This window comes from Danio rerio, chromosome 5 (assembly GCF_052040795.2).
Source record: "Danio rerio strain M-AB ecotype USA chromosome 5, GRCz13ab, whole genome shotgun sequence".
NCBI classification, from domain to species: domain Eukaryota; kingdom Metazoa; phylum Chordata; class Actinopteri; order Cypriniformes; family Danionidae; genus Danio; species Danio rerio.
This window is the reverse complement of record NC_141025.1, coordinates 64,838,406-64,866,033: the sequence shown is the minus strand read 5'-3', so window position 1 is coordinate 64,866,033 and position 27,628 is coordinate 64,838,406. Positions and strand designations below refer to the sequence as shown.

The 27,628-nt window shown below is 33.9% G+C and overlaps 1 protein-coding gene and 1 long non-coding RNA gene across 8 annotated transcripts; one reads left to right on the top strand and one right to left on the bottom strand.

Moving 5' to 3' along the window:
• Nucleotides 1-1,158: 1,158 nt before the first annotated feature.
• pde9ab (phosphodiesterase 9ab) lies at nt 1,159-27,628 on the bottom strand. 7 transcript variants are annotated; one of them, XR_015491906.1, is made up of 20 exons: nt 25,587-25,689; nt 24,908-25,047; nt 21,816-21,886; nt 21,649-21,726; nt 17,578-17,621; nt 17,412-17,466; nt 17,259-17,329; nt 17,092-17,176; nt 16,360-16,441; nt 16,083-16,157; nt 11,308-11,394; nt 11,089-11,193; nt 10,657-10,739; nt 8,872-9,674; nt 6,948-7,061; nt 6,752-6,856; nt 5,145-5,273; nt 4,965-5,060; nt 4,803-4,870; nt 1,159-1,675 (listed from the first exon to the last, which is right to left on the bottom strand). XR_015491906.1 is itself a non-coding variant. In XM_087254281.1 (20 exons), exons 2-19 carry the CDS (start codon nt 24,974-24,976, stop codon nt 4,823-4,825), a joined length of 1,554 nt encoding a protein of 517 aa, XP_087110407.1. In that variant the 5' UTR covers nt 24,977-24,984; nt 25,587-27,628; the 3' UTR covers nt 1,159-1,675; nt 4,803-4,822. The 7 variants fall into 7 exon arrangements, 5 of the variants coding, with proteins under 5 accessions (XP_087110407.1, XP_087110406.1, XP_087110408.1 ...); XR_015491907.1 differs by having other exon boundaries at nt 8,872-9,028; nt 10,657-10,734; XM_087254281.1 differs by having other exon boundaries at nt 8,872-9,028; nt 24,908-24,984; nt 25,587-27,628.
• LOC137495644 (uncharacterized) lies at nt 3,311-3,988 on the top strand. Its single transcript, XR_015491908.1, has 2 exons — nt 3,311-3,479; nt 3,873-3,988. It is a non-coding gene; the product is annotated as an uncharacterized LOC137495644 (long non-coding RNA).

Genomic DNA, 27,628 nt, shown 5'->3' with positions numbered 1-27,628 from the left:
GGGTCAGTTGGCGTTTCTGTATTGAGTTTGCATGTTCTCCCTGCATTTGCATGGGTTTCCTACAGGTGCTCCATGTTCTCCCACAGTCCAATGCGTTACCCCGGATTAATAAAGGGACTAAGCCGAAAAGAAAATGAATGAATGAATGTTATTGGACATTCATTGAATAAAATTGTTCACTCAAACCCTTAATGAATACTGCCAATTAGAGATTATTCATTCCATAAGAGTCCAATTGTACATTCATCAGATACTTTTGGAGTTAGGATGAATGAAGCAATTTATTAAAAAGCCAAAGATTGTCATAATACACTAGACAAGCAGAGGAAACAATATGATGTGTTTTTAATTTTTACAGCTTTTCTAAAAATCTAAGCTCTATTTTTTTTTTTTTTTGTGGTTATAAAATGTTTGATGTCTTATATGTGTTAATGTATTATTGTGTTTGTTAAAAAGCAACAATATTATAAAATGTTAAATTTGTAATCAAATAAATGCAGTAAATGCAAATTTTATATTCCACTTTTCCACTTTATCAGAGATTATAAACAGCGTTGACAACTTACCATTTATAGTATGACAACATTCCCCACTATATAAATATGATAATGTGTTAAAAAAAGCTTTTTAAAATAATGTTATTTTGCAAATTGCATAGAAAAAAAAGGCAGATGCATGACGAAAAACATTTTGGCATTTTTTAAAATTATTTTTTCGTTGTCTTTGATTGATGTTTGCATTAGACATTTCACATATGAATCTAGGTTTTAAAATCTATTATCTTATGATGTTGGTGGTCAGTAACAGAAACATTCAAGTATAAAGCCATACTGCCGTGAATGACTGTAGCCGTGTAGTAACTGTCACATCCAGATGCATTAAGGAATGAACTGTCACACACACACACACACACACACACACACACACACACACACACACACACACACACACACACACACACACACACACACACACACACACACACACACACACTTGTGTCTCTAAACAGGTTTCTCAGATATAAATCACCTTTATTCAAACATACCTCACCACCATCTGTCTATTTTTATTAATCTAAACTTCATTTTTAAGATCCAGACACTAATATGTGTAAAATGTGCAATTCTAACAATTCCATCAGAAGAAAAACACCACCCATTTTCAAATTTTAAGGTCAGTCTATATTTTATTAATTTTTTTGTTCATTTATACTGTTTTCTGTTTGAACATTGGGTTGCATGTTTTCCTGAGTTACAGTATCTCTAAGTACATTTTATTAATAACTTCTTTGGTGAAATCAATTATTGCAAAACTCACTCTGTCAAATCAACACGTGCCAAATCAGTTTCTGTCATGTATCATTATTTAATCAAGCATTTTCTAGTTCTAAGAGCTGTTTATTTTATTTTAGCCTATGACAATAGAATGATGTTTGAGGGCCAAGCACTTCATACAATTGTGCAAACATATCTGTGAAGAATAATTAGAGCAGCAGCAAAAATCAACAGAGTCAGCAATTTTGAAGCTCTTCTTACTATCAATGACCACATTTCTGGACATTCGGGATATCTCGGGTACACAGAAGTGATCAAACCCTCTCCTTCAGAAATAGGGTGCCTTTGAGAGTCGAAACAGTTTAAAACCATAGTTTCAGGAAACCAGGAGCTGGATCAGGCTGAGAGGAGAACATTACAAGGGGTCAAAAAGTATTTTTTTCTTGTGTGTCTGCCTTTTTTATTGATCAAGTGATAGAGGTTGATATGACATTTAGAATGTAAGCAGAACTAAAAAATGTTTTTTAGAACAAGTAACAATCCCGTTAATGTAAAAGTACATGTCGAAGGTCAGTGAATTTAAGCTAATTATTTATTAAAAAAGGACAAGCCATTCTCGTACGTGACTTTGTTCTAGTTGTGATTGAAATGTAGGCAATAGCGATGTTTCCATCCAAAAATATTAACTAAATTTATTTGCAAAACTGGATTAACGGAGAAAAGACGTGCGAAAAAGCAGCGTTTCCATCCAACAAGTCAAAGAGAACAAAATTATCACTTCTGGTTAAGAATCAAATATCAACAGTAAAAACAGAATTTACTGCGGTAGAAGGAGCTGCTTCTATCTTTTCTTTATTCAATAAATGCACTTGCGCCTCAGAAGACAATTCTGACACAAAATAAACGTGTGGGGGCGTTTGAAGGGATGAGAAACGGAGAACAGACGCTCTTGACACGCTCCAGAAGCTCTGGAGGTCATTAATAATGTAACATTAATACTGAAACGGTTCAGGCGTTTTAGAATAAATGAGCAAAACAACATTTAAGATGTGTTACAGTGTGCTCAGCCAGATGGTTTGTCTATTCAAACACATTTTCATCATCATATGACCTCTTATAATTAACCTTTTTTTAATGCTCATACTGTAATTTGTTCAGTAAAAGTTTATCCTACTCAGTTATGTGCATATTTTTATGCTTATTTTCAAAAGTTAAGTGCATCATGACGTTTCCATCAATCATTTTTATGTGCATATCCAAAATGAGCATTAAAACAGGTGAGTGGAAACGTAAGGTTAAGGCGAGAAATGCAGCTTAGTCTTTAAAAAAAAGGGGAGGAGACCGACAGAAACTCTGAGTTTAGAGAATAAAACCTGCTCCTGACCAGGTTAGATTCACAGAGTAAGTTACCACAGTAACTGACTCTGAGTTAAAGTTACCTCTCTTTCAGAAACAGGCTTGACTTACCCTGTTTTTTCGAGTTTAACAATCCTGCCATTTTGAAACGGAAAACCCAGAGTTTCTCTCATTTCAGGGTTAAAATACTCTTACTTTTCACTTAACCTCCTTTCTGAAACTGGCCCCTGAACTTTTTAGAAATCCTATAGTTAATGCCATGATGTTTTTTTGCACAAGATTCATTCATTCATTCATTCATTCATTTATTAATTCATTCATTTATTCATTCATTCATTTTCAATCAATATACACTCGTTCACACAAATACACTACGGCCAATTTAACTTAGTCAATTCACCTATACCACATGTTTTTGGACTTATGGGAGAAACCGCAGCACCCGGAGGAAATCCACAAGATTCATATTGATATATGTTAGAGTTTATTGTTCTGCTGTGATTGGTTTTAAAACTAGTTATGCAAGTAAAAAGAAATAACTAGCCATCAATGTAGCGGTGGTTTGTTTTGCTATAGCATGTGCTATTGCCAGAACTTGCTGGCAATATTGCCAGAAGGCTTGCTATTCTAAAAACGCTCAGCTGTGAGCTCTTTCCCTATTGTAAAAGCTTTTGAAAAACAGTGAGCTCTAGTGCTCCCTTTGACAGCAGCAGCACATAAAAACTTTCAGGTTTCAGCACAAAAACATTTTGGTGGACACGCTCTCTAACAGTTTATTTGCAACCCAGGCTCATTCTGAAAACGTTGTCTCGTGGACGTTTCTGGAGACTGCGAAATACATCCTGGGAGGTACGTATTTTTGCAGTTTTTGTTTTCGTGAATCCGCGAGAGGCTGCTGTGTGCGTTCTTTCGCATCTCAAATGTCTCTCGCAAAAGCCGTTCGCGCCCGCGATGTTCTCGCGTGAACCCACTAGAGGCCGCTATCGACCAACTGAAAGACTAAATGATTGACTGGGCGTCTAGCCAATCGACCGACCCACTCATCTTCTTCCCTAAACCCAACCAATTTTATCGATTGACCCGCCCGCCCGCTTACTTCCCTAAACCCAACCGACGGTTTAAAAAATCTGTCCAGAAAAAGAAAAGCCCTCGTCTGGTTTTTACCATAATTTCGGATTTTACCACATTCTCACCCTGTTTTTCACTTGTTCGTTTTATTTTTGGATTCTGTTTTTGTCTTAGCTGATTCCTGGAATCGCTCTTCCCTGGACTCGGTGGTCGTCGCGGTCAACTCCTCTCTGCGTCTCAAGTCCACCGACGTACACAACAAGCTAACTAGACAAACTGGTTGTGGCAGGTAAGCCCTCCACACGGAGATAATCGGTCAGCCGAAAAGAACTGTGTCATACCGCCCCTTAGCATTTGCTTAAAAAAATTAAATGCAGCCATATGTACCTCCAATTACATAATTCGCTGTCTCTAGAAACGTCCATGGGACTATGTGATTAGAATGAGCCTGTGTTGTTTATTTGTCTTGTGTGTGTGTCCAGCTGTTAATTTAGTTCTATTTAAAAGTACTGCCTCACTGTAAATAATTTCCTGTAGAATCTACAGTAACTTACTGGCAGCAGTTTGCCAGTAACTTACTGTAAAATAGTTACAATAAAAATATTGTATTTACATTTACAAAAACATTTATCTTGCTCTATTTGTATTGTATATCTTTATAATATAGAGTAATATTCACAATGCAATTTTAAAATACAGTAAAATACACCATAACTGTCCTACAGTGAAATTCAGATCATATTACTGTTAAATACGATACAAAAATCTTTAAAAAATTGAGATTACTGGAGTACTTCTTACAAGAGAATGCTCTCACTTTTCTTCCTTCAGAATGTTATGTTTAATTGAGCATGTTTACAGCTCTTTGCTCATTAAAATGAACTAAGAAGATTTATCAACGCTTAAATATGTTTCATTCTTTGCAACTCATTTTAACCAATCAAGCCTATTATAGAATGCTGTAAATATTATTTCATTTTTAAATGAAGGCAATGTAAAATTCCATTTAGATGTAACTGTTCATGAAAGTAGTAAACAAAATAGTTCCTACACCAATTTTGTAGCCGTTTTGATAAACGATGAGAATGAACTCTCTCTCCATACCATAAAAAGAAGCACATTGCTTATTTCTTCCCACCCAAATACATGCTCTCTGTTTTCTTCTTCTGTGCCTAAAGAGAAGACAAACCATAAGTCTAAATAATAGCTTATCTGATTTGCATTCTGGACATAAGGCCAAAGCTTTAAAGCTTTAGTGTTTTTTACCTCTGACATGGCATCATCAATTTGCTTGAGCTCTTCATAGTGATCACGAGAGTCCCTCAAAGGCTGAACCATGATCTCCTCAATCTGTGGAAAGAGCTGGACGTATAGACACAAATGACAGATGTGTTATTAAACTTCTGCTTAAAGTTGCATGGCAGGCTGTCTGTTGAGTGTACAAACCTTCATGACCGTCTCAAACATTGGGATGAGGACGAATTTGATGAAGCCAATTTGTGCGGTTGGTTTGGTGACTTTATCTCGATCCATAAATGGAGCCACAGGAAGACCTTCTGACTTTTCTCTGTCGCTCTGCCAAAACAAACCACACATCAGAAAACAACACAAAACTACTCATAAGTATATAATGGAAAAGTTTTAGATAAATGTAAATATTTTAATTAAAATAAAAGCAAATTATACACTACTGTTTATAAAAAGGTTTGGGACAGAGCGATTTTTGTTTATGCATATATTTCTGCAGTTATTTAAATATCATAAATTATTGATGTGCTAAAACATTAATACAATTTATAATAACTGTGTTCCATTATTACAATATATTTAAAAATACTTTTTATTTAGATGGATTTTCAGGCTTTGGTGTCACATTGTACTTTAGAAATTATTTTAATATGTTAATTTGCTGCTTAATAAACCATTTTTGGTATTATGAATGCTGAAAATGTAGCTACTTTACAATTCTGTTCTCATGACTACAAATCACTATATACACTCACCGGCCACTTTATTAGGTACACTTGTCCAACTGCTCGTTAACACATATTTCTAATAAGCCAATCACATAGCAGCAACTCAATGCATTTTGGCATGTAAACATAGTCAAGAAGATCTACTGCAGTTCAATTTGGTTCAGAATGGGAAATAAAGGGGATTTAAGGGACTTTGAATGTGGCATGGTTGTTGGTGCCAGACAGGCTGCTCTGAATATTTCAGAAACTGGTGATTTACTGACCTAAGAACAGGAAACTGAGGCTACAGTTTGCACAGGCTTACCAAAATTGGACAATAGAAGATTGGGAAAAATGTTGCCTGGTCTGATGAGTCTCGATTTCTGCTGTCACATTCAGATGGTAGAGTCAGAATTTGGTGTCAGCAACATGAAAGCATTTATCCATCCTACCTTGTATCAAAGGTTCAGGCTGTTGGTGGTGGTGTAATGGTGTGGGGGATTTTCTTGGCACACTTTGGGACCATTAGTACCAATTGAGCATCGTGTCAACGCCACAGCCTACCTAAGTATTGTTGCTGACCATTTCCATCCCTGATGGATATTTCCAGCAGGAACCATGTCAGCAGGAATCATCTTGTACATACGATGAGTTTACTGTACTGAAGTGGCCTCCACAGTCACCAGACCTCACTCCAAAAGAGCACATTTGGCATGTGTTGGAAAGGGAGATTCACATCATGGCACGACAAATCTGCATTAACTGTGTGATGCTATTATATCAGTATGGACCAAAATCTCTGAGGAATGTTTCTAGTACCTTGTTGACAAATGATTTCAGTTGTGTCCTTGGGGTGCAATATCAAGCGAAATCACTTGAGTTACGGGAAAATAACTAAATGGGAGGGTGACAGGAGAGGGGTGAGAAATAAGGTAGACTCTTGGGAAAACAAGAGTGTTTGCAGGTATGGTTTACTCACTTAAAAAAAGAAGTATCTAAAGGTGTGTAAATAGTGAGTAAATTTTCATTTTTGAGCAAACATTTAAATACATGAAGTAAGAAACATTTTCATTTGCATAGAGAGACTGCTAATGATACCTGCATAAAGTACTCCTCCAGCAGGCAGTCCACCCATGGCTCTGCCACCTCAGTGGGACGCACCTCATTGGAGATATCACAACACTTGATCAACACCATCTTCAGCTGCAGACACACAGACAAAGAATTATGCATACAGCACAGAGCCAACAAGCATTTGCAAACAATGTGAGTCATAATAGCGGGAAACACATACAGATTTAACATGCTCCTCATTAGTACAGTCAAAGTTGTCCACTTTCTGCTTAAAAGAGTCCAGTATTTCTCCATGTTTGGCCATATCAGTTGCCAAAATAAGTGTAATGATTGCCTAGAGGAAGTACAAATAACACATCCAGGATTTTCAAACAATGGCAATAAACAACCAGAACTGGTTCCTCAAAGAAACATTTTCACAATAAAGAACATTCTGTGAAACTAAAAAAAGGTTAGTTCACTCAAAAATGAAAATTCTGTTATTTATTACTCACCCTTGTGTCATTCCAATCCCCTGACACTTCAGAACACTAATTAAACTATTTTAGAAGAAATCTGAGAGCTTTCTTATGGCCCGCTTCCACTGAATGATACGGTACGGTACGGTTTGGTACTCTTTCATTATGGCCGTTTCCCCTGTCAAACGGCTTACTGACCCAAACCGTACCGTACTACCACTCAGTGGAAATGAGCCATTATCCTAGACAGTAATAGTCCAGAAACAATCAAGGGACCAAATCTCCAGGAACACTTTAGTGCAGTTTTTAAAAAAACCCTGAAAAAACAAATTGTTCATCTATGTCTTCTATATCAGATTAGGGTGTGCATTTACTACAGGCAATACGATGCTTGCATGCTGCACTGTTGACTCCAATGCAAATACATTGTATTCCTTGTAGTAAATGTGCTCCCTGACCTGACACGGGGAGAGGATAAAGTGATATTTACAGTTTTTTTTGGTGCAGAAAACTGTTCTTAGAGCCATATATGGAGGCTGAGATAGGTGTCAGATTTAATCTAAAATATCATAATTTGTGTTCAGAAGACAGTCTCAGATGATTGGTGAGAAATAAGGGTGAGAAATTAACAGAATTTTTATTTTCAGTAAACTAACCAACCCTTTAAAAGAACTTTCTCATTTGTTTTTATCAAATAAGAATGGTAAAAACAATGTCAGTTTTAATATATATATATATATTTATTTTTTCGTCAAGAATGCTAAAGATGTTTTAAAAGAAAAGTAAAGCCTTTTTGCCACAAGAAAAATTCATGTGAATGATTTCTGAAGAATCATGCAAAACTGAATACTGAAGTAGTAATGCTGCAAATTCTGCTTAAAAATCAAAGGAATAAATTACATTTTGAAATAAAAATAAATATTTTATGCAGTGATAATATTTCCCAGTATTCATATAACTTAATGTATTTTCATTTAAATAAATGCCAAGTCGAAAAACTTTAAACAATCTTACCAGCATAAAATATTTAAAAATGTGACCTTAAAAAAAAGGTTCTTTATTGCAATTAAAGTTTTAACTAATTTTACACTTTTTAAAATGCAAAGTTAGATGATAAAGTTTAGATTATAAAATTAAGACCAAATGTTATTTTTAATAACTGTTCCTGTTTAAAAAAAATAAATAAATATGGATTTGTGGCAATACCCCAAACTATTTTGCACTTAGTCAAAGACACAATCTTAAATCAAAGTTATAGATTTTTTTAATGACAAAAACCTTTAGAATATTAAGTAAAGATCCTGTTTTATGAAGCAATGTTGTACTTTTGCTTCCATGAATGTATCAAAACTTGATTAGTAATATGCATTGCCAAAAAGTTTAATTTGGACATTTCAAACAGATTCCAGATATTCAAATAGTTGTCTCTCAGCCAAATATTGTCATATCCTAACAAACCCCACTTCAATGGAAAACCTATTTAGTTAGTTTTTATTTTATTTATAAATGTCTGTAGTGTAATATTTAATGTCTTAAATGTCTAATACTTAAAAAAGGTTCATTGAAAAAGTAACCTTTATGACTGATTTTGTGGTCCTGGGTGGCAAATGTTCTTACAGTATGTACAATGTACAGTACAATGTTTCTCAGTGTAGAGACAGAATCTGTTTGGTGGGTCAGAGGTACCTGCCGTATCTGTTTGAAGGATTCAGGCTCTATATTGGCAAATATGTTGCACTCGGGCATGGAGAGGATCTGGAAGGCCACAGCGCAATGATGATTCTCCAGTGGAGAGATGTCATTATAACGCACAGCCAGCTCAGTGCGAGCATTAATCTGATACCTGAACACACAAAACCTTAAACAGTATCTCCGGCACAAAAGACAGAGATGTCATTTATACACACATGCAACAAAGTACACTTTTTGCATATAATAATAATAATAATACCATAGTTTAAAATTAGGGCAAAGATTTACTGCGATTAATTTTATCCAAAATAAAAGTTTGTTTTGACATAATTTAAGTGTGTATATTGTGTATATTTATTATGTACATATAAATACACACATGCAGGCATATATTTTTTAAATATAAACTTATTTATATTTAGATATAAAATAAATATATATGTATAATACACAAATTAGGCAACGCAATAGCGCAGTAGGTTGTGCTGTCGCCCAACAGCAAGAAGGTCACTGGTTCGAGCCTTGACTGGGTCAGCTGATGTTTCTTTGTGGAGTTTGCATGTACTCCCTGTGTTCGCGTGGGTTTCCTCTAGGTGCTCCGATTTCCCCCAACAGTCCAAAGACATGCATTACAGGTGAATTTGATAGACTTAATTGTCCGTAGAGTATGTATGAATGAGTGTGTATGGATGTTTTCCAGTACTGGGCTGCAGCTGGAAGGACAACCTCAGTGTAAAACATATGCTGAATAAGTTGGCGGTTTATTCCGCTGTGGCGACCCCAGATTAATAAAGGGACTAAACAAAAAAGAAAATGAATAAATGAATGAATGAATTCTAAAAATTATATAAAAATTGAAATATCTATGTGACAAAAGGGTTTTGTTTAGTTTGGTTTCTATGTATGTGTCTGCCTTCACATATTGGATGCAATTTATCTTTGCTCAACACTGTTTAAAATAAAGGTATACTTAACGGGATATTTTACCCAAAAATAAAGATTTACTTACCATTTACTCATCCTCACATGGTTCCAAAACCTTTAAAAGTTTATTTTTCTGCTGAACACAAAATAAAATATAAAGAATTCAGATGTAAAAACGTCTAAACGCTGTCTGATATTGTCTTCTAAAATTAGCATTTTTTTCAGGTTCCTGTGTGTAGGGTTATTCATTTTAACTTTTTGGGCAAATAATAAGTTCTTTTCATGGTCTTCAAATAACTCAACTTTTTATGGAAATTTCAGACAGCACTAAGAGGTTTTTGCAACTGAACCCTTTATATTTTAAAGAATGCTGAAAGCCTGTAACCACTGACATTCATAGTAGGAAAAAAAGATTGAAGTCAGTGGCTACTGGTTTCCCGCATTCTTCAAAATATTTTCTTTTGTATCCAACAGAAGGAAAAAAAAAACTCAAATAGGTTTGAAACAAGTGGAGGGAGAGTAAATGATTTGTAAACTACCCCCTTAAATGCACAAAAAATGCAGTATTTTTGTACAAACAATAATTAATGTTGAAAAATTACATTTGCATTTAACTAAATTACTTTCAATTAGCAATTTAAACACCCGGTTCATTTCTGTTATTTTCTACAATAATTCATTCGAGATATTCCCAATACTTTTTCATACATTTTAATTCTTGTGGCACAAGGGCACATTTAATACAGTTAAGCTCTATTTTGTCACAAGTCAGTGTCAAACAACAACATACAATGAAATAGCCAGTGTTAAGTGCTATTGTTCTCTTAGAGAATGAATAATAATTCAGTAACATACGTGTTGTTGTACCCCGGATGGTCGAGGTCATGACACACTGCTGCAGTCATCAAAATACACATGTCTGTCATAGTCAGCCTGTCCTACAGCACAAAAAGGCGACTGTTGATCTGTTCATTATGATTTTTAATACTATATATATCAAGCCTACCCCTAAACCTAACCCTCAAAGGAAACACTACATTTTTACATTTTCATAATTGTTACGTGTTTATGATGTTAAACAATAATACTTAATTCTGTGTGATTTATGAGCCATTTTCCTCAAGGGGAACAAAAATGTCCACACTAGGTTAAAGTTTACTGGTATTGCTATACATGTGGGGACATTTAGACACTTCAACATGAGGAATACAAGGCACACACACACACACACACACACACACACACAAACACACACACATACACATATACACACACAAATCCACTTACCTGAAGGCCGCACAGGTGTATCATGCCATACATCATCTGACTGACGCAGAAGCAGTGCCGGAAGTTGTGGAAAGGATTGTCACGATAATTTTCTTGAATAGCCAGCTTTTTATTTTGACAGATACACAGCAATTGTACATACACAGTTGTAAGGTCTAATAAAAATTGAGTTGATTCAAAAAGTCTAAAATGCAGGTGAGAAAATAAAGTTTGCCCTACCAGCCATCTTTTGAGAGTTATTGGGTTCATGTTAAACTCCTTCACCAGTCCAAGGTCATGATACATGTATTCCAGACAGCTGAGCATCTGACAACAACATCCAATCAATTTACTTAAAGACACAACAAATGATATAGATAAAAACATTAATTTATGTGGCAGAAACTGACATACATAAAATACATAGAGTTAAGGTCAGAATTATTAGCCCCCTTTGAATTTATTATTATTTTTTTAAAAATATTTTATAAGTGATGTGTAACAGTGCACAGAAATTTTTTTACAGTATGTCTGATAATACGTTTTTCTTCTGGAGAAAGACTTATTTATTTTATTTCAGCTAAAATGAAAGCAGTTTTTAATTGTTTTAAAAACATTTTATGGTCAAAATTATTAGCCCCTTTAAGCTTTTTTTCAGTAGTCAACAGTACAAACCATCAGTGTACAATAACTTGCCTAACTACCCTAACCTGTTAACCTAATTAACCTAGTTAAGTCTTTAATTGTCACTTTAAGCTGTATAGAAGTGTCTTGAAAAATATCTAGTCAAATTTATTTACTGTCATCCAACAATGATTATTTCCAGCTAGTCCCATCCTATAGAGTCTGTATGGTCTATAGTAGTATCTATGTATTTTTATTATTTTTTTTTTTTTTACTGAATGAACTTTCCTCTAACTTCTCTTATATTTTTACCTACATTGGAAAGGATGTCCAGCCACTCATTCTTCTCAATATCAATCCCTAGATCCTTTTGCCAGATTATTCTCAAATTATTACATACTACTGAGTTTACATTTAGCATCATTTTGTAACACATAGAAGCAATCCTAGCATCCTGTGGTGACTGTAAATAAGCATATACAGGGTTGTCCTTCATGTTAAGTTTGTCCTTGATGCAGTGTCTAATTTGCAGGTATTTCCAGAAGTCCCCTTGGGCTCCAATATTATATTTGTCCACTAAATCAAAGTATGACAAGAATATACCCTCCTCATGTAAATCCTTTAGTTGCCATTGTTTCCAAAATACAAATGTTTAAAAAATAAAATAAAAACAAAAAAAATATAAAATATATAAAAAATAAAAAATGTTTTTTTTTTTTTTTTTTGCCTATACAAACTTCTGGGTTATTCCACAATGATGCATATGACTGTTTATAATGTGATGTCCTACCTACACAGTTTATGGATTCTACTCCATACAAATCTTGAGTGTATGGTCACTGGGTTTGATTCCCATTTAGTTCCAGAACATTGTGAGAGAATGTCAATTGGGTGAAATGGCGATGCTAACTTTTCCTCCATTTATCCAATCCAGCTCTGAATCTGTCTCTCCCCAGTGCTTGGCCAGCTTGGTCATTTCAAAAGAAAGGTTGTACATCCTTACATCAGGCAATCTAAGGCCTCCCCTATCTCTTGGGGAGTAAAGTTTACTCATTTTGAACCTGGGTTTTTTACCTTCCCAGAGAAAGTCCTATCATTCTTTAAACTTTAGTTGATGTGTAATGTAGCATGTGTGAACATAAACAACATCGAAACAAGACACTCAAAGTTCAATGTAAAGGGAGACATTGGCTTTTACGATTAGCTTAGCAAAGCAGCGAACAATGTTTGGGGACTACAAACAAATACATCCAGGTAAATTATGTCATAAATCTTTCAAGCTACGAGCATACACCCTGTGCAGCGAAGGGGCTTGATGTGCTGTTACAGTAGAGAGGCTTCCTGGTGATATGGAGCCAATCCACAAATCACAGCACATTTTATTAGCTGACCAATCAGAGCCTCTTGAGAGCGGCTTTTGGACGAACTAGGAAATACAACAGTTGTTTTCATATTAACTGAGTAGCTGTATAATTAAAGTAAGACATATGTGATATATATAATAACGTGATTTTTTACAAATGAAGCATGAGAACACATTGCTTTGCACCCCAAAAACACACACAAGCCTTAAGAATACATTCTGGACCATCCCTTTAATATATTAAAGTACACTTTTAATAAGTAGTCACCTTGGAATTCTAAGGTTCTATCTGTGTTCTGAATGATTTTCAGATATTGAGCTTCAAAGTTTTTGCATTCCATAGCAAGCAGTCTGTGTGTAACATTGGTTTTTAAATAAAAAGTCTTAAAATGGAGACAACATATAAAAACATCCCATAATGTAAACAGGTTGTCATTTAATAAGAATAAGTTACTAACTCAATTTTGACTGAAATGTCAGATAGAACCTTATAATTCTGACAAAGTGTACTTTGCAATAATCCTAAACGTAAACATTTTAAATAATTATATTTTAAAGGGGACCTATAAAGTCTCTTTTAACAAGATGTAAAATAAGTCTCTGATGTCCCTAGAACACTCTACGTGTACTACGTGTAAGCACCTCAAAATTGCTCGCAAATACTTTTCTGAAACTGCCTCATTCAAACTTTGATCCAAAAATGTGCCGTTTTGATGAATTTGATAAATTCAAATGAGATTGTAGGCTTTTCAAAAGAGGCCATCGCTACAACTGCCTGTGTTTCGGCATAGTGGCAGATTCAAAACAGGATTGACGTGATCTCTGTGAAAAGAGGCTCAGAATGCCACAACCATATCAACCTGCAGCCCAAGACCGATTACTCTCTGAAGCTAAGCAGGGCTGAGTCTGGTCAGTAGCTGGATGGATAACCACATGGAAAAAAACTAGGTTGCTGTTGGAAGTGGTGTTAGTGAGGCTAGCAGGGGGCACTAAACCTGTAGTCTGTGTGAGGCCTAATCCCAGTATACTGTCAGTGAGCGCAGTCTTTTGGATGAGATGTTAAACTGAGGTGCTGACTCTCCTGAATACCTTGGCAGTTCTCATAAAGAGTAGGGGTGTAACGCACTAATGGTTGGGGCTTTCCCCCTCTGATGACATAAAAGAGAATGTCAATCAAAATGTAATTATAAAAAACAGAATGAATTCATTTGTAATGAATTCATTAGAGGTTGATCATTTTCACACACTGTTGCCACACAACTCTGTTTATCCCCTTAAAAAGGGAATTTTTGCATAATAGGTCCCCAAATGTTGGTCATGCCTTTAACTAGTATGCTTGTGTTGATGTGTTGACTGAAATATTAAAGGGATTATTCACAAATTTTCTCACCTTTTCCTCACACTCAAGTGGTTCTAAACATTTATGTTTTTTTTTTTTTTTTTCTGTTGAAGACTGTTGAAGAATATTTTGAAGAATGTTGGAAAACATTGACATCCATAGCAGGAAAAGATATACTTTGGAATTCAATGGCTGCTGGTTTCCAACTCTTTTAACAATATATATTTCAATTAAAATTCAAATATGTTTTGAACCAGTAGAGGGTGAGTCAAAATTACATACTGTTTTTAGGTGAACTGTTCTTTTAAAGCAGCTGTAAAGTGCTTGATTATATTTTGATTCTAACTTTCAATTATTCATTCATTTTACTTTGGCTTAGTCTCTTTATTCATCTGGGGTCGCCACAGCGGAATGAACCACCAACTTATCCAGCATATGTTTTACACAGAGGTTGTCCTTCCAGCTGCAACCCAGTACTGGAAAACGTCCATACACACTCATTCACACATACACTATGGCCAATTTAGTTTATTCAATTCACTTATAGTGCATGTCTTTGGTCTGTGGGGAAAACAGGAGTAACCGGAGCGGAGGAAACCCTTGCCAACACAGGGAGAACATGTAACATGTAATATATATATATATATATATATATATATATATATATATATATATATATATATATATATATATATGAATGAACAATTAAAATAGTTTCAAACTATTTAAATACAACACATACAATTTACAATAGTGCATTTGGCAAAATCAAAATAATAATAATAATAATGATTCGTTACATTTATATAGTGCTTTTCTGGGCACTCAAAGCGCCTTACACAATGGGGGGGGGGGGGGGGGTGGCGGGGGGGAGAGGGGGGGATCTCCTCATCCACCACCAGTGTGCAGCATCCACCTGGATGACGCGACGGCAGCCATTTTGCGCCAGACCGCACACCACACACCAGCTGATTGGTGGAGAGAAGACAGAGTGATGATATGCCAATCATGATATGGGGAGGGTTAGGAGGCCATGATGGACAGAGGCCAGTGGGCAGATTTGGCCAGGATGCCGGGGTTAAACCCCTACTCTTTTTCGAAGGACATCCTGGGATTTTTAACGACCACAGAGAGTCGGGACCTCGGTTTAACGTCTCATCCGAAAGACGGCGCTCACTGAACAGTATAGAGTCCCCGTCACTATACTGGGGCACTAGAACCCACACAGACCGCAGGTTGGGCGCCCCCTGCTGGCCTCACTAACACCACTTCCGACAGCAACCTAGCTTTCCCAAGTGGTCTCCCATCCAGGTACTGTCCGGGCGCAGCCCTGCTTAGCTTCAGTGGGCAACCATGTGAGAGTTGCAGAGAGCTAGCTGCCGGCTAGCAAAAACATTCAATATACTTTAATATACTACATAACTGCCTTAATATAATGCTTTTAATATGAATGTACCTAAATGTGTTAAACATAAACTGTTATACATTTTCATTTATTTCCAATAAAAACTCGATTTTAGTTTGTACTCAAGTATATTGTATAACTGTTCCAAAAACATACTCATTTTGAAAGAACGGTAAAGTTAAGTTGTTTTGTTTATTTGGTTTGCTTTATTATAGTGGGAACCTGAACAAAAGTCATAACCAAAAGCATGTCTGTAAAGCAAGTTACAGAAATATATGACAAACCTCATTATGCTCCCAATGCCATACATCAAACGTGGGCTTTTTCAGAGCATCTATGGTTTCCTGAGAAAGTGTGTACTGCACAAACACACAACAAAACACTTCATTACATATGATTACAACAGTCTCGAAAACATTTATTATTTGATTGCCATATAAATGAATACAAAAAGGGTTGATTGATTGATTGATTGATTGATTGATTGATTGATTGATTGATTGATTGATTGATTGATTGATTGATTGATTGATTGATTGATTGATTGATTGATTGATTTACCTTAGGGTAGTTTGGGACATCTCGTCTAGGTGACAGTTTCTTTCCATCATCAGTAAAGTTGTATTTGCAATTGCAGTTTACTCTGATTGCAAAAGATAAACAATCAATAAAAAAAAGTAAACTGTACATTACTGTATATATTACTAATCTAAACCAAATTTGAAATATGTAACTAAATATATAATTAATATAACATAACAATATATATATATATATATATATATATATATATATATATATATATATATATATATATATATATATACATAACATGTTAAAAATGAAATTAAATAAATTATAAAATAATAAACATTACATATAAAAAATGAAAATAGTATAAGAAATACAATTAAACTAAACTAAATAAAATAGAATTAAACATACAATAAAATATAAACTAACAAAAAAGAAAAGTAAAATCAAACATAAAATAAAATGTGGAAATAAATAAAAATTAAAACAAAATATAAAATAATTAAAATAAAGTATAAAATAACATATACAATAATAAAAAAATTGAATAATATATAAAATAAAATATTAAAATAACAATTAAATACTAAAATACAGCAAAAAAGAAAAAAATATATAAAGTAAAATATTAAATTACAAGTAAATAAAAATACTAAAATTAAATGAATGAAATAAAAGACAAGGGGTAAAAATGAAATAAAATCTGAAGTAAAATTCAAAACAAGCAATAAAATAAAATAAAATAAAAATTTCACAAACCTCATTGATCCAGAGGTCATTTCATCCTTCAATTTTTTCAGGTCATTCTTACACTTCTCAATCTCCACCACTTTGAGTCCCTCTACTGTAAACACACACCGCGTCAGTTCAGACCATCAGATGTGGGTTTGGACATGCATTATAGGGATCATCAGATCATCACTCACGCTCCACTCTCTTCTCCAGCATGGCCAGTCTATTGGTCACTTCGGTCTTCAGCTCACTGATCCTGAAAGCCCTGAAACAAAAAGCTAATCCATTACTATTACTCTGATCTCAATTATAAAATGTCAATTTTAACAGGATATGACATGTCTCACCTGGTGAACTGCTCGGCCACCTGTGAGAGAACGTTCTGAAACATGTCTTCCTTTTCTGTTGAAGGGAATAAAAAGTTGGTACTTGACACATTACACTGACATTGCCTTCGGACAACTATGTGTATGTTCATTATTTATGTACAATATTTTATTAGTTCTTCATTACCTTCTCCTTGGTTAGTGGAATGAGGCATAACCTTATATAAGTTGCTTGAAAACGGAAGAAAGAGAGAACAAAAGAATAAAAGAAAAAAATTATCGTATCATTATCGTATTACAAGGTTAATCATTCCATAAAATATTGTCAATAATAGCCAAAAATTTGAAATCCATGAATTTAAAATCCACCATTTGTAGTGTATGACTTATTATTACATATTAATATTTAATCATAACTCATTTTAGAGACTCTTACCTATCGAACAGAATCTAGTTTTGTTTATAAGGTGCTGTATGTACGTTTTTGACTCTTCTAAAGCATCAAAATACCATAATATGTTAATATTATATACTAATAAACTATATACCATAAAATACACATATTTGTTTATCTGAAAAACAATGCTGAATGTAAACATTACGTGAGCAGGTTACATTGTAACCCTGTGTCCTTGTAACACACTACATGACAAGATCTGCAATTTGGCTGTTTGCCCTAACGAAACGCGACAGAAGTTTAAACACAACTATTCAAAAGCACAGAATAGTGTACTCACTGCATTCCAACAAAATGATCATATATATATATATATATATATATATATATATATATATATATATATATATATATATATATATATATATATATATATGAGCATTTCCATGCAAATGTTAACCTTTTCATGAAAAAAAATTTCACCAAAGTTTTCGCCAAAAGAGCAAAACTGTTTCTGCGTTTTTTGTGTAGGCTTGTATTTTACAGTGCTTTTAAAATACTCAAAATTATCTCTGTTAGTGTTTTCAAAAATTATATTTGATTTACCAAAGTTACGCAAGTGGCAATTTCACACCTGTCACATCCATAACAAAGAGATGTCACATCCATAACAAAGCTTTTTCCTCATAAATGCAAAAATGTAAAATCTAATTAAAATCAATCATGTTTGTTCTATAGTGAGACAACTCTTATTCTTTTGATTAGCATCGTTTCTTTTGGGTTGTGCAGTTTAATTCACAGAATTTCTACAAAGGTATACTGTAAACTTGCAGAATGTTTTTGTCACATCCATAACGCATGGTAATTTCCCTCGTTCAAAATACAAAAAATGTTTACAGATTTACAGATTAATAATTTTCTGCTTCCACAACTCTGTGGCTAGATGTTTTGAAAAAATATAAAGAGATGTTTCAATATAAGGTTAACATATACACATATACTTCCTCTGTCAATTTATGTTTTAAGATTTTACTGCAAATGTCACATCCATAATGCTGGAATTGCTCATATATATATATATATATATATAGTATAGTATATAAAGTATTTTTTTTTTTAATGTACTATGCTTAAAGAATGAGCACTACCTTATGAAGTACTAGTGAAAAATATGGTATAAAATGAATATTAAAAGCATTCAAATAGATATTAAGATTTTAGTTATTTAGATTAAATGTAGTTATATTTATATAGGTAAATATAGTTACAGTTACATATGGTATTATATCATTATATAGGTTAATAATGTTAACAAATAAGTAGTTATCTTAAAACAAAAGTACACTGTAAAAAAAAAGGTCAAATGACTGGCAGCTACAGCTGCCAAACAAAAACCATAAAATTACGGTAAAATTTCTTTAGCCCCTTCTTTAGCCCCTTTCACACATAATTTCACACCTTTTTGAAAATACCGGTAAATTCGTTCTGGCTATTTTCCGGAAAGAGAAGTTGTAACATTACCGGCAATTTGCCGAAATGCTGCGCTGTGTGAATGCAGAAGGAAGATTGCCGTAATAAGCGCGTGCACGTCTAGAACGTGCTGACGTGAGACGTCTGCTTTAGCCAATCACAACAGTCAGACGCATTTACGTCTGCGCGGTTTGTGAGGATAAAAGCCTTTGAATATTTTTCCAGACACATTTAGCTGCTAGAAGTTAGTCAGATCACGTTTATATGTTCTTCTTAATGCCAACTGTGTAAATAATCATCAATGAGATGCTTATGATAAGCCGTTGTTTGTTTACCTTCAAGCTTTGCGTGCGCCTATGAGCGCCTGCACACGCACATATTATGAACATCTCGACATTCGAAAGTGATCCTGCAAAAGTTGTTCACAATATTGATCATCCACAGAGTTTGTAATTTGGTCAAATGTTTACAAATACAAGCGCAGCCGTTTAAAGCTCATTTGTGGTGAATGATGTCAGAATTTACCGGTATTTTGGAATGGATGTGTGAATGCTCTTTTCGGGAAAATTTCCGTAACGTCCTCGCCTGTGTGAACAGCGCTTTTTTCAATATACCGGTAAAGTCGTTCCGGAAATTTTCCAGAAATTTACCGGTATCTCTGTGTGAAAGGGGCTTTTGTTTAAATAAAGTGCAAAAAATAATAAATCTACAGATATTTTTTTATTAAAATATTTACAGAAAAACACTGTTATTTTACAGACTTTTCCTAGATTATTACGATCAAATCCATTTAATAAAGTAACACAATAAGAGTTTTACAGAGAAACACTGTTATTTTACAGACTTTTCCTAGATTATTATGATTGAACACCTTAATAAAGTGACTGCACTAAAAGTTCAAGAAAAAACAATGTTATTTAATTTTTTTTTACAATTAAACGCCTTTAATAAAATGATAAGACATGCTCTTGGTCGTAATTTAACAGTTTTATTTTGGATCAAAAAAGTTTGGAAAAAACATCAAACGAGATACAACTGATTAAAATTCTCACAACTATAACATTACATTTTATAGAATAGTATTACTTTAAAACATGTAGAGGTTTAAGTTGTATGAAATGATTCAGTTCCAAATCTTAAATGAAATGGAACTGTAACGTGGAGGGGACGCTGACAAAGAAGTGCAGATTCAAATGCAGGTTTATTACACAGAGATGGTCAGGCAAGCAAGTCAACACAGGGGCAAACTGCATACAGATGTATGCAGTGAATCCAGAATCATGGTCAATTAACAAGCAAATGATCAGTCCTGGCAGCAAACAACTTCAACAATTAACAAACAAAGCAAGGCAAAAGAAGAGAAACGCATCATAATGTTCACAGAAGCAGTATAACAAGACTAAGCAATTGGTGCGTGCGTCTGTGCTGCTTTTAAAGTGCATGTAATCAGTTCATGTAATCAGTCCTCCTACTGTGTGTGTGCAATCAGCGGAATCTGGAACAGGTGTATGTGAGCACTCTTAGCGTGTTACTTTATTAAATGGATTTGATAGTAATAATCTAGGAAAAGTCTTTAAAATAACAGTGTTTCTCTGTAAACATTTTAATGAAAATATCTGTAGATTTATTATTTTTTGCACTTTTTTTCAACAAAGAAATTTTACCTTAATTTTATGGTTTTTGTTTGGCAGCCGTAGCTGCCAGTCATTTGACCTTTTTTTACTATTTATTTTTATTTTTTTACAGAGCAAGTAATTACAATTTATTACTTTAATTTAACGTAATTTTAAATGTACTTAAAAAACAGGAAAAAACACTGTAAATAATACGTCAATTTTTTTGTAAAAAACAGACAAATTGCTGTAATTTGTCATTACTTATATAGTACATAAAATAACATTCAAGCCGTTAATTTACAGATAGTGTTTGTAATTGTTACGAACTTTTGAATATAATTTAAAATAACAGAAAAAAATACTGTATAAATAATAATGTAATTTCCCTGTATAAAAAACACAAATGTCAGTAATTTGTCTTTAATAATAAAGTACCTAAAATGAAAGTCAAACGGTTAATTTAGAGAGATTGGTTGTCATTTTACTACGTTTTGAATATAATGTGAAAGGACAAAAAATTACTGTAAAAAATTTAAGGATATTTTCTGTAAAATTAGGTTTTTTTTTTTACAGTGTACTAGCGGCTAATGAATAAGCATTATGACAGACATGCTACCTTAATGAAAGGTATCTAAAAATAAATACTAGTAGCATGAAAATAAACACTAGTACGTTTCATAAAGGGAAAAAATGACTTGGCATGTTTGCATTTGTGCGGTCTTAGATTAGAATCATTGCTTTAGTTGACATCATCATCTTTATGCTGAATTCTTACTTTGGAGTGTTTGCAGGCATGGTTGGGTCAATCGATATCAATGCTCCTTCAGAGTCAATCAAAAGTACAGCTGTGTTTCTGAAAATAAATTATTAAAAAATTAATTTAATTCACCTTCTGGTTTCACTTTTAATAATGCTATAATCTCTATGAAAAGATACACACACCTGGCAATATTGGATGATGAACAAAGAAGATCCCGAATGTCACACGGGCTGCAGTGTCGACTGAAAATCACCTAAAAACATGAACGCTCATGAATACTGCACAATTAAAGAAAACAATTCTTGAAGGGACAGTATACACCAAAAAAGAACATATTCTCAAAATGTACTCTGTATTTAAAAGGTTCTAATTGTTTATGAATTTCTTTTATCTGCTGAACACAAAACAAGATATCCCAGCCTGATCTCATGAGGAAACATAACTATTTTATGTTCTGTCAGTTTAGTGGCTAATTCGTATGAATTAGAACAAGTTCAGTTGTACAAAATCCCCCCCCATTTAAAAATTATTGTACATCGAAAAGTTACAAATGATGTGCGATGATGTGCGTTGAATAATCTGAAGATCACAATAAAAAAAATAACAGTCAGTAGCTATATTTCCATCAACAGATGCAAAATAGACTTGTGTGCAACACTGCAATATCACAAAAAACAGTTGCGCTGCAGAAAAGTAAAAGTGGTGGCTTTTGGAGGTGTGGGATCAGTCTTTGTGAGCGCAGTCGCTCCAGATAATTCTGGAGATAATGATACCAAACCACTATAATGACAGACTTTGGCTGAGGGATTTTAAAATGACTAAAACAACATTTACGATCTTATATAATATGGTCGATTCCCCTGCATAATTTGTCCATCAATGCTTTTTTTGTCATCACATGTGTAAAACAAAATCACATGACTTCAAGCTGGAATGTATTCAATAAATGTGTTTCCATCGTAAATTTATGCACATTTTTATAATTAACCAAAAGGTTTATTTTATCAAGTTATTTTAAACTCTGCACTGTAAAAAATGCAGGATTCCACACAATCCATTCATGTTGCCCCAACACAAATCTTTCTTTGTCTTCAACAGAAGAAACTCAAAAAGGTTTGGAACAAGTGGAGGATGAGTACATTTTGCAGAATTATATTTTTGCATGAACTGTGCATTTAATGAGATAACCCCAAATGTAGTGGTGAATGTGTTTTTGTAGCAGTATAGGGTGGGCAAACTCGGTCCAGAGGGCCGGTGTCCTGCATAGTTTAGCTCCAACTGTAATCAAACACATCTGCTTATAGATTTCTAGTGGTCTTGAAGACCCTGATTAACATGTTCAGGTGTTTTTGATTAGAGTTGGAGCTAAACTGTGCAGGACACCGGCCCTCCAGGACCGGTGCTTGTGTGTGTCAAAGACATCTGTGACCCTCCACATCTTTTTAACATACTAAAAGACTGTCCTGAACTCAGTAAAATAACTAGCTTTATGTATTATTACATTAAAGGAACAGTTCAACCCAAAATTCTGTCAATATTTACTCACACGTACAAAATGTAATGGTATAAAGGTTTCTATTTTAAATCTTTTGAACTCTACTAATACATTGCTTTTTTTTTTTTTTTTTTTGCAAAATGTTAAGCATTAAATCTTCTTTCTTCACTGGTAATAATAACAATAAATGTTTAACAGTCACCAGAACATCATATTATAATTTCTGAAAATTACACATGAATCTGAAAACTGAGTAATGATGCTGAACAAGAAACTTTGCATCACAATTGAAATATCATTTTATACTGCTACCGTTTTACTGCATTTTTGATCAAATACATACAGCCCTGGTAAACAAAAGAGAGAAATAAAGGGGAAAAATTAAGAGACCACTTAAAATATATATAAATTATTTAAAAAAATTTATTTTGTTTTGATCCGTAAACTGCTGATTTATTCCAAATGTAATGTAAACATTGTCATTAAGAGTTTTTTTTTTTTTTTTTTTTGCATAAAATAAAAAAATGCTATATTTTAGACAGGTTTACATTCCTTTTCAGACAACACAATATCAATGTTGTAACTTAAGAATTTAATATTTGGTGAAATAAGTATTAATTTAACTCAAAACAAAAACATTTCCCCCATAATTTATATAAAAAAAGACAAAAAGAAAAAAAAATTATATAAAAATTGCTTGAAATAACTATATTTTCTTCTTACATTTCAAAGAAATGTTGTCAGACAGTTGCAGTATTTATAAAGCAAATGTTTTCATTTTACTCAAACCCAAACAAAATAAATACAGTCAATCCAGAGAAACGTCATTCATTCATTTTTCTCTTCGGCTTAGTCCCTTTATTAATCTGGGATCGCCACAACGGAATGAACCGCCAACTTGTCTAGCACGTTTTTATGCAGCGGATGCCCTTCCAGCCACCAACCATCACTGCAAAACATCCATTCACACTCATTCACACACATACACTATGGACAATTTATCTTACCCAATTCACATGTACCACATGTCTTTGGACTGTGGGGAAACCTGAGCACCCCGAGGAAACTCATGCAAACATGCAAATTCCACACAGAAATGCCAACTGACCCAGTAGAGATTCGAACCAGTGACCTTCTTGCTGTTAGGCGACAGCACCTCCCCCCAGGGAAATTTCAAGTAATAATTTATATATATATATATATATATATATATATATATATATATATATATATATATATATATATATATATATATATATATATATATATATATATATATATATATATATATAGTTGTATGTTTATACACTGACAAAATCAAATCTTATAATCTTTTTTTCTGGGACCCTTTTATAAACTTAAAGCACTTATATGAAAAAAATATATCATTTTTGACTCCAAAAATGTAATTTTAGATTTAGTGTGTAACTCCCTTTCTTTGTATTTGTTTGGAAAATGTACTAGCTAATGTGTGGCAATTGTTTAAATACCTATTTACTTATTTATTTGTTTGTTTGTTTGAAGGATGGTATAATAATACTTTTAGAGTACAAATTTCAGCCACATTTCCTCAGATTTAAAAAATAAAACAATCTTCAAAATTAAGACCAAATGATGATGAATCATTAATATGACAATTTGAAGAACTGACTTCACACATCCTCAACAAGTCACTTTTTCTCATCATTTGTTTACAGATGCATTTACACATTTTTATATGCGCGTATCAAACACTCTTTAACACTGATCATAAAAATGCATGGAAATCTCGAGACTCACCCTTTGCACCTTTCCATCCACGTCCAGATAAATAGTTTTAGGGGTATAGGATGAAGAACTGGAGCCCATGATGACCTCTGATGATGAAGAAGAAGACGATGAAGATGATTTATCAGCAGATTCACAATCTACTTCCTTCGCTGCACATGGAAATTAAAAACAAAATGTTGATAGATGGTTATATGTTACTAGCAACTGATGATTTTAAATAGACAAATAATCTACTTTTGAACATGCTTTGTTGTTCCTGATAACATCAATCCTTAAAAAAACTCAACAATTACTTTCCCTTATGTGGTTACTATGGAAGTCAAGGGTTACAACATTCTTCAAAACATCTTCTTTTGTGTTCAACATAAGTAAGTCAAACAAGTAAAGAGTGAGTAAATCATAAGAATTTGCATTTTGTTTAGGTTGAACTACCACTTTAAATCTAATTCTAACTGTGAGTTGTTTCAATAATCAAACAGAAATTATATGTGAATAGCAATGATCTAAAATCACCAAACGCTAATTGTAATCCTTAATTTACAGTAAATCAATTCCTCAAATCTGATTGGTTGATTGGAATACTGTTCCAAGTTGATTCTGGAACATGTTGAACTTAGTTAAATGAGGTTCTTCCAGCTGGTTTCCTAAAATAAAAGTTTAAATGACAGCACACAAATGATAGTCGTACCTCAGCGAGTGCCATTCAGTCGGAGATGCTGATGAAGGTGTTTGTTGGTCACGGCTCTGCTCTGCTTTTAAGTAGGCGATCATCATCATCGTCATCGTGTTGCCAAGGAACTGAGCAACAGAGAGAGCTGACTGTGTACTTGATGTCATCTACTGCTTGAGCAGACGAGCTTTGACTGTTTACAGATCGATACAATTTTATATGGGCTTATTTTTGTTACATTAAATGTTTATTTTGCTTATATTGGCCATTATTTTCTTTTTTGCTTATTTATAGATTAAAAGGTTCACCTAAAATTATAGTACTGACCCTCATGTCGTTCCAAATGCCTGAGACCTTTGTTGATCTTCAGAATACAAATTAATTTATTGTAACACTAAAACTTGTAAAATATTATATTTAAACACTTTCTCCAAAAACTATAGCTCTTTTTATATGTATGTATTTTTTTCATCATGGGGCAGCGCTGTGGGTAGTGTTGTCGTTTCACAGCAAGAAAGTTGCTTGTTCGAGCCTCAGCTGGGTCAGTTGGCATTTCTGTGTGGAGTTTGAATGTTCTCCACATGTTCGTGTGGGTTTCCCCCACAGTCCAAAGACATGCGCTATATAGGTGAATTGGATAAGCTAAAATGTCCATAGTGTATGTGTGACAGTGTATGGGTGTTTCCCAGTGATGGGTTGCAGCTGGAAATGCATCCGCTGTGTAAAACATGTGCTGGATAAGTTGGCGGTTCATTTCACTATGGAGACCCCTGATTAATAAAGGGAATAATCCGAAAAGAAAATGAATGGATGAATGAATTGGTTTGAAATCCTCACAAAACCCTTTATGTGGTCTTAGAAATCTGTATATCCCATTTGTCCTAAAATTACCCCCCTTTGATATCTATTTAATTTTAATCCTCAAAATTATTTTGCATGAGAAAACAACCTTATCGTTCATAACAATCTCATCGAATGTTCAGGTTTTCCTTCATTGGTGTGCAGTATTTCATCAGTGTTTAAATAGTAGGCATCAATAGTTTTTGACTGAAGTAAAGGTTTATATTTTCTAATGCTCAAGATCTCTGCATAGATGTAAAAAGATTTTTTTTAGCAACACAGCATTCATAAAAGTTAAAGCAGCCCATTTCTTATCATGTGTATGTGCGTGCCTGTAGATTTTCTTGTGTAAAATTGGCTCTATGGATGGCGGGTCCAATAAAAGTTGTTGTACCCAAGATGTGTATAGTCTACATGAAAATAGACAATAATACATTTTTCAGATGTTGAGGTCATTTTGGAAAGTTATTAAAGTTCAAGATTAAAATGCTGTTAAAATTGTACATAGTCATTTTTTACCCAAAGGTCAACAGGGTGAATTAAAAAGAAACAACTACAAACATGTGCATGAATATTCACAGCTTTTGCTCTATTTTGTTGAAACATCTTCCACACCAAGTACAGTGCGATGTCTTCGAGTTTGACGCTAAATCAATTTTGGGCATTTTTCTCCTTTTCTGCTTTTCAATACCTTTCATGATCCATCATGCTGAATTATTAGCGACAGAGCTTAGTCATTTTTAGATCTATGTTCAATTGGGTTAAAGTCTTGACTGGTTGGGCCACTCAAGGATTTTTAGCAATGTCCTGTAGTGCCTCTTTTGTTATCTTGATGGTGTGTTTAGGGCTGTTGTCCTGTTGAAAGGTGAACCGTGGCCCCAGTCTGAGGTCCAGAGTGCTCTGGAGCAAGTCTTCAACAAAGATGTCTCTTTGCATTGCTGCATTCATCTTTCCCTCAATCCTGACTAGTCTTCCAGTTTCTTCTTCTGAAAAACATTCCCACAGAATGATGCTGCTCCACCATGCTTCACTGTAGAGATGGTATTGGCCAGGCGATGAACAGTGTTATTTAAATCATTTTGTTTCTCATGGTCTGAGTTCTTGAGTGCTTTTTCGAAAACTTACGGTGGGATGTCATGAAATTTGGTCACCCAACAACACAGCCCTGATAAGTGGAGTGCTGCAGAGATGGTGTTGGACATGTTTATAAGTAATAAGTC